General features: G+C 41.3%; 1 protein-coding gene across 14 annotated transcripts in view; it reads right to left on the reverse strand.

The window, feature by feature from the left end:
- The window catches only part of ERC1 (ELKS/RAB6-interacting/CAST family member 1), a 544,893-nt gene that overhangs the window by 364,594 nt on the left and 167,025 nt on the right, over window positions 1-13,274 (reverse strand). For 13 of the 14 annotated variants that reach the window (XM_066369492.1, XM_066369490.1, XM_066369487.1 and 10 more), the window contains one exon: window positions 12,252-12,419. The exons of the other annotated variant lie outside the window; for it this stretch is intronic. In XM_066369492.1, coding sequence (XP_066225589.1) covers window positions 12,252-12,419 — 168 coding nt within the window. The remainder of the gene's footprint in view (window positions 1-12,251; window positions 12,420-13,274) is intronic. 14 annotated transcript variants of the gene reach the window in all.

The following is a 13,274-nucleotide window of genomic DNA, read 5'->3' on the forward strand; positions in this document are numbered from 1 at the left end:
GATTATTTAATTTTTAATATCAACTACTCTCTATCTTATTGTTTCTTTGGATTTGATTCTGTTTTTTTCCTAGTACTGAATACTAACTTGCTTTCATTCTTTCTTTGGGGGATTAAAAAGGTGATGGGAATAAGAAGTACTAAATGTTAGCCTGACCTGTGGTGGTGCAGTGAATAAAGTTTCAACCTGGAATGCTCAGGTCACCAGTTTGAATCCCTGGGCTTGCCAGGTCAAGGCACATACAAGAAACAACTACAAGTTGATGCTTCCCACTTACTCCTTCTGTCACTCTCTCTCTCTCTCCTCTCTCTAAAATCAATAAATAAAATCTAAAATAAGAAAAGGAAAAAGAAGTACTAAATGTTAGTTGCAAAATAGGCATGGGGATATATGGTAAAGCATAGGGAATATAGTTAACAATACTATAATAACTACCTGTGGTGCCAGGTGGGCACTTGAGTTATCAGAGAGAACACTTTATAACTCATATGAATGTCTATTCACTGTGCTGTACACCTGAAACTAATACAAAACAGTGTAGAATACAAACTGCAATTTAAAAAATTATTAAAATAGCCTTGGCCAGTTGGCTCAGTGGTAGAGCATCGGCCTGGCGTGCAGGAGTCCCAGGTTTGATTCCCAGCCAGGACACACAGGAGAAGTGCCCATCTGCTTCTCCACCCCTCCTCCTCTCCTTCCTCTCTGTCTCTCTCTTCCCCTCCCACAGCCAAGGCTCCATGGGAGCAAAGTTGGCCTGGGCACTGAGGATGGCTCTATAGCCTCTGCCTCAGGTGCTAGAATGGCTCTGGTTGCAACAGAGCGACGCCCCAGATGGGCAGAGCATCGCCCCCTGGTTGGCATGCCGGGTGGATCCCGGTCAGGCGCATGCGGGAGTCTGTCTGACTGCCTCCCCGTTTCCAACTTCAGAAAAATACAAAAAAACAATATTAAAATAAATTAATGTAGACATATGAAGTGAGAAGGATCTATCTTTTGCCCCTTAAACTTGTAAGTTGGACAACTATAACTGAGTAAAGGCTACCCTGCTCAACACACAAACACTCCTGAAAGTTCCATGCATAAGAACATTTGAAAATAAGATTATTGGGATGAGTAGAAGACGCAGAACAGGGTATGAAGTATAAGAACAGGGATAGTTGCCCTGGGCAATTAGCTCAGTGGTAGAACATCAGCCTGGCGTGTGGATGTCCTGGGTTAAATTCTTGGTCAGGGCACAAAGGAGAAGCACCGATCTGCTTTTCTAGCCCTCTCCCTCTTGCTTCTCTCTCTCCCCCCCTCCTGCAGCCAAGGCTCGACTGGAGCAAGCTGGTCCTGCATACTGAGAATGGCTCGATGGCCTCCACCTTAGCACTAAGAAGAGCTTGGTTGCTGAGCAATGGAGCAATGCCCCAGATGGGCAGAGCATTGCCCCCTAGTGTGCTTGCCAGGTGGATCTGGGTCAGGGCACATGTGGAAGTCTGTGTCTGCCTCCCCTCCTCTCACTAAATTTAAAAAAGAAAGAAAGAACAGAGATATTGGCTGCAGATGTGGCTTGGTACCCACCACAGCTCCAGGGAACAGAGAAGCAAAGGAGAAGTTGGGCTGCAGCCTCAACACTACAGCCTGGAGCATAAAAGAGACAGAAGCACTTTTCATGGAAAAGGCATCTCCCTTCCTTCTTCCCCACTGTGGCAGAACTGGGTGGAGGTGCCTGGGAACTTTTAAAGAAAGCAGCAGAGCTTACAACCAATGTTGGCAGGGACTGAAATTGCAGGATGCCCACAGAACCTGCCTCTCCCCCACATACCCCAGGCAGTGACAAGAAAAGCCACAGACACAGCAGAAAAGGAGATAGCTCTGGGAGCCTGCAAAACTGGTTCTCCACCACCCACCACATCCCTCTACCACAGGGGTAGTGCCCCATAACCAAGGTGACTGGTCACAGAGAAGACACCCATTAGCTGCACTGCCCTTAATTACAGCTCTCAGGCCCACTGCAATCCCAGAAGTGCAAATAGCACAAGTAAAGAGAAAAAAAAAAATACTTGCACTATAGCACCATCTACTGGAAGATACCCTACCTATCAACCTGCTGAACTGTCCAGAGCCAAACAGCATCTGCATAAGAGATCACTACATCAAATGTGCAGACAGAAAATCAATCTATCAAATACCAAAAATAACCAAGTTAATTTGGGAGTACAAAAAAATAATTAAAAGTCTCCAGGAACCGTATTTGAAGGCATGGAAGACTGTGACTTAAATGACAGAGAATTCAAGATAGCTATTATGAAGAAATTCAATAATATACAAGAAAACTCAGACATGCAGTTCACTAAACTCAGGAATAAAATTTATGAACAGAGAAATACTTTACCAAAGAGAATGAAACTATTAAAAAAAATTCTAGAGCTAAAGAATTCAATAAATAAGAGGAGGGATGCTTTAGACAGCACTGGAAACAAAGTAGCCCAGGTGGAGAGAGGGTTAGTGAACTCAAAGATACCCAGAAATGAGGGAGCAGGAAAAAGAGAATAAGACTTTTAAAAAATGAAACAACTCTACAAGAATTATCTGACTACATTAGAAAGAGCAACCTATAAGGTAACAAGTGTATGAGAAGAGGGAGAAAGAAACAGATACCTTACTCAAAAAAATAATTGATGAGAATTTTCTAAGCCTATGGAAAAAAACTAAACTTTAGAATAGAGGAAGCTAACAGAATACATAACTGTATCAATGCAAAGACCATCTCCAAGATAGATTTTATTCGAACTGTCAAAAACTAATGACAGCCCTGGCCGGTTGGCTCAGCGGTAGAGCGTCGGCCTAGCGTGCGGAGGACCCGGGTTCGATTCCCGGCCAGGGCACACAGGAGAAGCGCCCATTTGCTTCTACACCCCTCCGCTGCGCCTTCCTCTCTGTCTCTCTCTTCCCCTCCCGCAGCCAGGGCTCCATTGGAGCAAAGATGGCCCCAGGCGCTGGGGATGGCTCTGTGGCCTCTGCCTCAGGCGCTGGAGTGGCTCTGGTCGCAACATGGCTATGCCCAGGATGGGCAGAGCATCGCCCCCTGGTGGGCAGAGCTTCGCCCCATGGTGGGCGTGCCGGGTGGATCCTGGTCGGGCGCATGCGGGAGTCTGTCTGACTGTCTCTCCCTGTTTCCAGCTTCAGAAAAAAACAAACAAACAAACAAACAAAAAAACCTAATGACAAAGGAAGAATTCTCGATCTAGATCCAAGATGGTGACCCAGTAAGAGGATGATCCACTCACCTCCTCCCAGAACCAAATCGGAGTTATAACTAAATTTAAGAACAATCATCCTGAGAAACCAACTCAAGACTAAATGAAAAGGAATCTTATAACCAAGAATTCCCAGAAGAAGCCACTTGAAAATGGGCAGGAAGGGCAGAAATGCAAAAAGGGCTGCCCCTACTCCCACGAGTAGTGGCGGAAGTTCGAGAGGGACATCTCAGCTGCGGTGGCATGTGGTTAACTCTGAGAAGTGTAGGGCCTAACTCCCAAACAGAGCTCTTCGGCCTATAACATCAAAGCCGAGAAGAGGGGCCCACATAGCATTTGGCTGTGAAAAGCAGCAAGGTTTCTGTCTGCCAGAAAGAGACAGGGACTGCAGAGATGAAGGTACCTTCTTAAAGGACCAATGCAGAAAATCTCATTCACAGCCACTTACCTGGGGCTTGGCCGAAGGGAGAGCTGAGCAGACTAGAGTCACATGAAGAAAGTCTGAGATTTGTGGCCCTGGGGAGACACACAGTGGTGGGAAAGCCACTAGAACCCCTGTGCTGAATTATTCTACAAGACCACAGTTGCCATCTTTCTTGGGTACTGCACTCCCCTGTGTGGCATCAGCCTGGGAGAAAGCAATGAACTGCCCCAACCTTGGGAATCTCTCTTGCCCCACCCTACAGAGATTGAGCCCTGCAGAGAAGTAAGGAGCCTTGGCCAAGGAGCAGACGGCTTAACAGCCTCTGGGGTAACAGTTACTCAGGTGTCTGGATTTGAGGCTAGAGCTATTCTCCCCACTTTCCTGAGAATACAACTGGTGCTTCCGTCTCACAAGAGATTCCGTAGAAACTGTTCAGGCTGTTGGCAGATCACATCTCTGGGTTTCAGAGGCCTTAACCACCCAACTCCTAGTGGCTACACCCTACTGAGTTCTGAGAAAAAATTTAGAACGGACCGACACCTGGGGCTCTGAGGTGGGAGCCACACTCACCACCTTTCCCAGCCTCCCTACCATCTCAGAGGTGTTTTCAGGGGTAGAGCCTAACAGACAGAGGCAGCAGGAGGTGCCTCTCAAGAAGCCTTGGGTCTTTTGCTGACTTGCCCCCATGCCCAGTGCTGGTAAAATCCAGCCTAGGTGTACAGCTAGGCCCTTCCACATGCACCTAAGCCCAGCAGAGGATCACTTGAAGCTCCAAACAGGTTGCTGACAGCCAATTACAGGCAGTGTCTTACACTGGTCTGCACCAGGTCCCCTCCTAAGGGGCCCAGAACCAACACATCCAGTGGCCAGTTACAGACATCAGAGCAGGATCCGACTAGTATTACAAGCAGCACATCCAAAGGGAGAACTCGTCAGACACCAAACCCAGCTGATGTGAATTCTGCTTTCGGTGGTCAGTGCCTGCACAGCAGCTCAAATGCACTGGACGAAGCAGAGCCTCACAGTCAGCCGGCCCAAGTCCTAGATATTCTGCCCCGCTGGGCTAAGCTCCACAGGGCCTGGAACAGAAGCTGAGAGCTCAGACATCCAAAGAGTGAGTTCCTTGGAGCCTACTGTTGGGATAAGTTGAGGGGCTTAGCCACCTCCTGGGGGAAGAGTTCCAAACAGCCCCAGTGGAGACTCTCTGTCTCCTCCCTGAGCCCAGGGGGCCCCCAGCTGGAAGAGCTTCTGCAGAGGGGACTGTTGGCCCCACCCAACCTGAACCTGCTGCTCAGCTCTCTGGGGAGAGATAGAATTGGAGTATCCAGCAGTGGCTGAGGGATTAGGCTTTGGAGTAGGGGCCACTTTCCCAGTACCAAGTGCCTGACCAAGTGACCTCCCTCCAAGTATAGGATCTTACTAATGCTGTCCTCCCAACCTCAGTTGCCCTACACTACCAAGCTTGCAACTGGTGGAAGGGTTTGTGGGGTGAGGCCAGTCTGAGCCCACTCTACAGGCTTTCTACCCAAGTCTCTGCGGAAAGACCAGACAGCTGCAAGGGAAGGTGGCACAGCTGAAAGGTAGAGGCAACTCTTAAGGAGCTTGGGCCCTTTTACAGTTGCCCTCAGCTCTAAGAAGGAGGAAGTTGACCCTTATACACAGGTTGACTCCTCCCACACTACCCAGGCACAGAAAATACAAACACAAAACTGACACAGGAAAAATGAGAGAATCTGACAGGACAGAGTGCAACTAATGAAACTGAAGCAGCATTCAAAAAACTCCGAATAAACAATAGTCCTGAACTGGATGGCTTCCCAGGTGACATTTGCCAATTATTCAAAGAAGAACATCTATACTTCCCAAACTATCCCCAAAATTTCAAGAGCCAGGAAGATTCTCAAACTCATTTTATGAGGTAAACATTATTCTAATTCCAAAACCAGATAAAGACACTACAAAGGAAGAAAATTATAGGCCAATATCCATGATTAACACAGATGCTAAAATCTTCAACAAAATATTACAAACTAGATCCAGCAATACATTAAAAATATCATATACCATGACCAACTGTAATTTATTCCAGGGATGCCGGGCTGGTGCCATACCTGCAAATCAATAAACACGATAACCACATAAACAAAATGAAGGATAAAAATCATATGATCACATCAATATATGCAAGAAAGCATTTGATAAAATGCAACACCCATTTATAATAAAAACTCTCAGAAAAGTGGAAATAGAAGGAACATACCTCAACATATCATAATAAGGGCCATATAGGACAAGATCATAGCCAATGTCACACTCAATGGGCAAAAACTATAAGCATTTCCCTTAAGATCAGGAACAAGACAAGGGTCTCTGCTTTTACCACTCTTATGCAACATCATACTGGAAGTCCTAGCCACAGCAATCAGATAAGAAGAAATAAAAGGCATCCAAATTGCAAAGGAAGAGCTAAAACTGTCATTATTTGCAGATATGATATTGTATATTGTATAGCGAATCCTTAATTTTGCATCAAAAAACTACTAGAATAAATGAATTCAGTAAAGTAGCAGTACACAAAATAAACATCCACAAATCAGTTGCATTTTAAACACCAATAATGATCTATCATAAAAGAAAACAATATCATTTACAATTCCTTCAAAAAATAATAAAATACCTAGAAATAAATTTAAAGACCTGTACTCAGAAAATTATAAGACATTGAGGAAAAAACTGAAGATACAAATAAGTGGAAGCATATACCGTGTTTGTGGATAGGAAGAATTAACATTAAAAGGTCCATACCGGCCCTGGCCGGTTGGCTCAGTGGTAGGGCGTCGGCCTGGCGTGCAGGAGTCCCGGGTTCGATTCCCGGCCAGCCACACAGGAGAAGCGTCCATCTGCTTCTCCACCCCTCCCCCTCTCCTTCCTCTCTGTCTCTCTCTTCCCCTCCCGCAGCCAGGGCTCCACTGGAGCAAAGTTTGCCCGGGCCCTGAGGATGGCTCTGTGGCCTCTGCCTCAGGCACTAGAATGGCTCTGATTGCAGCAGAGCGAAGCCCCAAGATGGGCAGAGCATCACCCCCTGGTGGGCATGCCGGGTGGATCCGGTCAGGCGCATGTGGGAGTCTGTCTGACTGCCTCCCTGTTTCCAGCTTTGGAAAAATACAAAAAATAAAAAAATAAAAAATAAAAAATAAAAAAAAAAGGTCCATACTACCCAAAACAATCTATAGATTCAACGCAATTCCTATCAAGATACTAATGGCACATTCATAGAACAATATTCCAAATATTTATATATAGAGAACCACAAATGACCCTGAAAAGCCACAGTTATCTTGAGAAGTAAAAACAAATTTGGAGGAATCAGACTCTCTGATAGCAAACTATAATACAAGGCCATAGTAATCAAAACAGCATGAGAGTGGCATAAAAACAGACATACATCAATGGGACAGAACAGAGATCTCAGAAATAAACCAATGCCTTTACAGTCAATTAATATTCGACAAAGGAGACAAGAATATATGATGGAATAAAGACAGTGTTTTCAATAAATGGTATTGGTAATATTGGAGAGATACGTTTAAAAAAATGAAACTAGACCACCTTCTTACATCACACACAAGAATAAACTCAAAATGAATCAGACTTAAATGTTAACCTTGAAACCATAAAAATCTTAGAAGAGCCTGACTGGGCGGTGGCACAGTGGGTAGCGCGTCGGACTGGGATGCGGAAGACCCAGGTTCGAGACCCCGAGGTCGTCAGCTTGAGCGCGGGCTCATCTGGTTTGAGGAAAAGCTCACCAGCTTGAGCCAAGGTCGCTGACTCCAGCAAGGGGTTACTCAGTCTGCTGAAGGCCTGTGGTCAAGGCACATATGAGAAGGCAATCAATGAACAATTAAGGTGTTGCAATGCGTAACGAAAAACTAATGATTGATGCTCTCCGTTCCTGTCTGTCTGTCCCTATCTATCCCTCTCTCTGACTCTCTGTCTCTGTAAAAAAAAAAAAAAAGAAGAAGTAAAAATCTTAGAAGAAAATCAGGCAATAAAATCTCAGACTTTTCTCATAGCAATATTTTTTCTAATCTATTTCCATGGACAAGGGAAACAAAAGAAAAAGTAAACAAATGGGACTATATCAAACTAAAACTTGTTGCACAGTAAAGGAAACCATGAACAAAATGAAAACACAACCTAGTAAATGGAATATATTCACCAATACATCTAATAAGGGATTAATTTCCAAAATATATAAAGAACTCACACAACTCGACACCAGGAAGACACAACCCAATTTAAAAAATAGAAAAAGAACCTGAATAGAGACTTTTCCAAAGAAGATATATAGATGACCAACAGAAATATGAAAAAATTATCAATGTCTCTAATCATCAAAGAGATGCAAATTAAAACCACAATGAGCTATCACCTCACACCTGCCAGAATAGCTATCATGAAAAAAATCAACAAACAAGTGCTGGTGAGGGTGTGGAGGAAAGGGAACCCTCCTGCACTGTTGGTGGGAATGCAGACTGGTGCAGTCACTGTGGAAAGCAGTACGGTGTTACCTCAAAAAATTAAAAATTGAACTGCCTTATGACCCAGCAATCTACTTCTGGTACTATATCTGGAAAAACTTGAAACACTGATTCGAAGGAATATATGCACCTTTATGTTCACTGAAGTGTTCTTTATAATAGCCAAGATTTGGAAGAAGCCCAAATGTCCATCAATAGATGAATGAATAAAAAAGCAGTGGTTCATTTACACAATGGAATACTAGGTAGCTGTAAAAAAAAGGAAATCTTGGCCCTGGCCGGTTGGCTCAGCGGTAGAGTGTCGGCCTGGAGTGCGGGGAACCCGGGTTCGTTTCCTGGCCAGGGCACATAGGAGAAGCGCCCATTAGCTTCTCCACGCCCCCCCCCCTCCTTCCTCTCTGTCTCTCTCTTTCCCTACCGCAGCCAAGGCTCCATTGGAGCAAAGATGGCCCCAGGCGCTGGGGATGGCTCCTTGGCCTCTGCCCTAGGCGTTAGAGTGGCTCTGGTCATGGCAGAGCATCGCCCCCTGGTGGGCAGAGCATCGCCCCTGGTGGGCGCGCCGGGTGGATCCCGGTCGGGCGCATGCGGGAGTCTGTCTGACTGTCTCTCCCCATTTCCAGCTTCAGAAAAATACAAAAAAAAATAAAAATAAAAATAAAAAGGAAAGGAAATCTTATCTTTTGCAACAGCATGGATGGACCTGGAGATTATTATGCTAAGTGAAATAAAGCCAGTCAGAAAAAGGCAAATATCACATGATTTCACTTATATGTGGAATCTAGTGAACAAAATAAACTAATAAATAAAATAGAAATGGACTCTAATACAGAGAACAGACTAACAGACTGACAGTTGTTGGGGGGTGGCCTGTGTAAAAAAGGTGAGGGGTTAAGCAAAAAAAAGATTCACAGACACAGTCAATAGTATGGTGATCATAAGATGGAAAGGGGCTAGAGAGGCAGGCAGAAGAGGGAAAAGGGGATAAATGGTGATGGAAGAATACTTGACTTGGGGAGGTGAACACAAAGTGCAATGTACAGATGATGTGTTACAGAGTTGTACACATGAAGCCTATATAATTTTATTAACCAATATCACCCCAATAAATTCAACAAAAATTTTAAAAATAAAATTAAATAGAAAGTAAAGATATAGGAACAAGAAAATGGGCATAAAATAGAAAAATTCTGAATAATACTGTAACCAATAGTGAACATCTCTGCGTTACTAATGAGATTGGTCCCAAGTGTCAATCAAAAGTAATGTGCTAATTAAATACTTTACATAATTCTCAACTGCAAAGCAAGAATATTTTCTTTCCTAACCCATACCAATATTCTAAAGATTAAATAAGAGATCAAGTAAAATAAAATTGTAAACTTTAAGGGTTTTTTTTTTTCATTTTTAACCCACTGATATTTAATATTTCCATCCAAATTCAGGTGAGACTTATATACATCTATTCTATCCATATTAACCTTAGGCAGTTGCTATTATTTTATGTTAATTTAAAGATGAGGAAATGAAGTATTAAAGAGGTAAAAGAAACTCATCCAAGGTCACATAAATAATAAATCCAGAGGGTTGTGTTTCAAGCCTAAGTCTCACTTCAAAGCCCATGCTTCTGTGAAGATCAACAGATTAAAAGACATGTTCATAAAAAGAAGTAATTCCACAGATACTGTATATTGTACATTGCCCAATATGAGAGGGCTTTATTCCCTGGACCCTGAACAGGAAGAGAACAAGTCTTTTCCAATATCCCTTTCTTCCTTAAAGAATTTTAAAATTAAAAAATAACTCTTTGATCCATGTTCTTTCTCAAATGTGTTTAATTTAGTGATGTCAGAATTGGATCAAAGTTTAGGATAGCTGCAGAAATACAAAATCAGTATCAAATTATAGAAATATATATGAAAATTTTCAAACAGTTGGTTCAAACTACTTACCATTGGCTCTAACATGAGATGGTTGCTTTGAGAAAAGTGACTCTTGTCAAGTGTCACCAGAGTAATTTAAGAAAAATAGTAAATGCTAATAAGCACGTATAGTACATTCATATAATAATCCCAAATTCAAAGGGGAGTTTGTGTGTGTGTGTATGTGTGTGTGTGTGTGTGTGTTATTTTAGAATGGGACAGATATATTTGAGCAATTATCCTAGTAACTTATGAGGTAATCACTGAAATTCAGTTACTCCCACAATGGCTGAAAACAAATATAATAACCATTCAAGAATGATAACAAATACAGTCTTTATTCTCTATGGTACAAGAGACCAATCACAAGCCCGTCTGTGTGAGATCTAGTTAATAAAAGCATTTTTTGAGAGGGATACAGAGAAGGATGAATTAAGAGGAAAAACCATTTATTATAATGTGACAAGCTTTTAAATGTTTGCATTATCATTAACCAGCTGCCCATTTCCCTGGTTTGGACCCCTGCCCCTGCCATCCAAGATGCTGTCACAGTTGCCAATTTGGAAGCAGGCTCACGTCTGAAACACTCACACCCTCTTCTGACCCTTTTGGAGTACTGCATGCACACCAGTTACTTAAGTGAAAAACTCAAATAAAGCTATAAATTAATAACTTTGCAGAAAACATTTTCCAGATAATTTTACATTTGAAATAACCTAAATAAACCTAAATTTAACTTAATAAAAATATGAAAGAGCAGATCTTCTAAATAAAATGTATGCCAATGAGAAGAAAGCCAACTATGTTCTCTTAATATTTTAAAAGCTTATATGTTAGCTGATTTTATTACAAAAATTACCATGTTGACAAAAACTACCACACAAAGACCTTACGGTGAGTGCCAGGCCCTGGGTGTGACTAGCTAGCGAATCCTAACAATATTATGAGATAGGCACTCATCTTACAAAAGGTGGAAAGTGAGGCCCAATGAAGTTACATAAAATGCCCGGGATCGTGTATCCACATAAGTAAGTGGTGAGGCTAAAGTTCCAACTCAGGAACTATGACTCTTATTAACTGTGACGCTCATTTATACCCAAAATATCCCTCTGAGATAGAATGGAGTTGATATGATAATAAAATAAAACATGATTAAAATTGAAAAAAATAAGTTATAAGGAGAATTACAAATAAGCCATCCAAATCTCTCACTTTCAATAAAGTCCCAAATGGTACAAAAATATTACATGAAATAGTTTTGGTCACTTTCACATTCCTCCTCACTTGAAGATTCTGATCTTTGGGGTCTAGGGTGTTTTCATGCATTCTTTTTACTCCTCATCCCTTTTCTCCATCAAACTATGCCCTTATTCATCTATGATCTGGTTCTTTACAGGAAAGGAAAAACTAATCTGCACTATATGCTTTATTTTTCTTCTATAAAGCAGAACTACTTACCTATTCCTACCTCAATTTCCTATTTCACTGAGAGCTTTAAAAAATTTACATAAAGACAGTAAATCCAAATAGCATCATTAACTCCCTCTTATTGCAAATATGATATTCTCATCTGTCTGGAAATATTTAGTGCATTCCTACTTGAAATCAGTCAGGACTTATATAGCCTAGATAATCTAAGATTTCTAAAAATATTAATTTTATTTTCAAGCAGGATATGAAGGTACATTGTTTAATGATCCATAGTTCAAGACAAGATCTATCCAGAAAATTTGTAGATTCCACAGGTTGTCTACTTAAAACTATTAAAAATATAAAAAATTAGGAACACTTAATCCAAACACGGTGTAACCAAGCTCACTGCCATACATGACCACAGAAGATTTACCATGGGTGGAAACAAAAGCTTCATTTAGATTTATTTTTTACAACTATGTTTTCATTTCATAATGTTAAAGTATACTTAGAAGTACTGAAAGTCCAAAGTATCAAAAACATATATAAACTGCACCAGTTTTAACTTGTTAGATCCAAAAACAAAGTGGTTATATTTTAGTATAGTAACTCATCACGTTGCTATAGAATTAATCATAACATCATTCTTATCTGCCAAATCTAAGCAGAACAAAAACAGCACAGGTACAAATCCTAGAACTGTTTTTACCTCGGTCTGCAGGATGGCAGCCCTCTGCTCCTTAGCAGTCAAGGACTCCTTCAGCACCTCTATGTGCTGCTTACTGTCAGAGAACTGGTTTGTGAGGGTTTCTAGCTTTGTCTGCAGAGCTAGCAGTTCTGTGTCCTTTCTGGAGAGCTCCTGCTTCACCTGACCAATCTACAGAAGAAAATAAAATGCTGTCAGGAACATAAGAAATGAAACAACTGCCTCTGACCTGGATCTTTGACATATCTAAGTCACAAGATATGAAACTAAAAGCAGCATTAGTTTTATGACAGGACATAATTCATCTCTTTGCATCATCCAATCTTAGATAACCACTCCCATCCCCACTCCATCCCCCCAAAAAACAACACAATTTATTTGACTAACAGAGAAATCTCCAGTTTTCATTGTGTCTCCTAAACAATTTTGAAATCCTTTAGAAAAAGAATGAAAGGAGAAAATCCCAATTCAATTAGAGGACTATAGATAGCAGCAGTAAGCATATAAACAACACTGTTCTGATAAGACAGTTTTCATTTTGTGAAGTCAGACCTCTTTGGAACATAAAGCAAGATTAGCGTTAGATGTAGATTAGAAGGAAAAAAGAAACTTCGTAGTATTGCTATTCAAATTTAAAAGCCACTACTGCTGTATTTTTTATTTTTTAGATTAAGTTTTTTCTCATTCTCAAACAAAAGTTTACATAAAATCCCTATCTTAAAAGCCACTTTGAGTTGTAAAGCATTATAAATACGTGCTTTTTAAAAATCCTATCATTTTGATGAGTTAGAAGTAAGACCTAAGAAAAGATTCCACTTACAAATTACAGCATGTCATTCCAACTAAATGGAGATGACCTAAATAGAGAATGCAGAACTCTCATTCTCTGAGCATCTACATGTGTAATTTGAGAGTAAGCCATTAATCAATAGGTGCCATTCATTCTCCTATGAATTTCTCTCATCTTAATTTAGAAAACACTTATTTCTAACATCTTTTACATTTGTTTTTTAAGAGTTTTAAACA

This window comes from Saccopteryx leptura, chromosome 2, assembly GCF_036850995.1.
Source record: "Saccopteryx leptura isolate mSacLep1 chromosome 2, mSacLep1_pri_phased_curated, whole genome shotgun sequence".
NCBI lineage: Eukaryota > Metazoa > Chordata > Mammalia > Chiroptera > Emballonuridae > Saccopteryx > Saccopteryx leptura.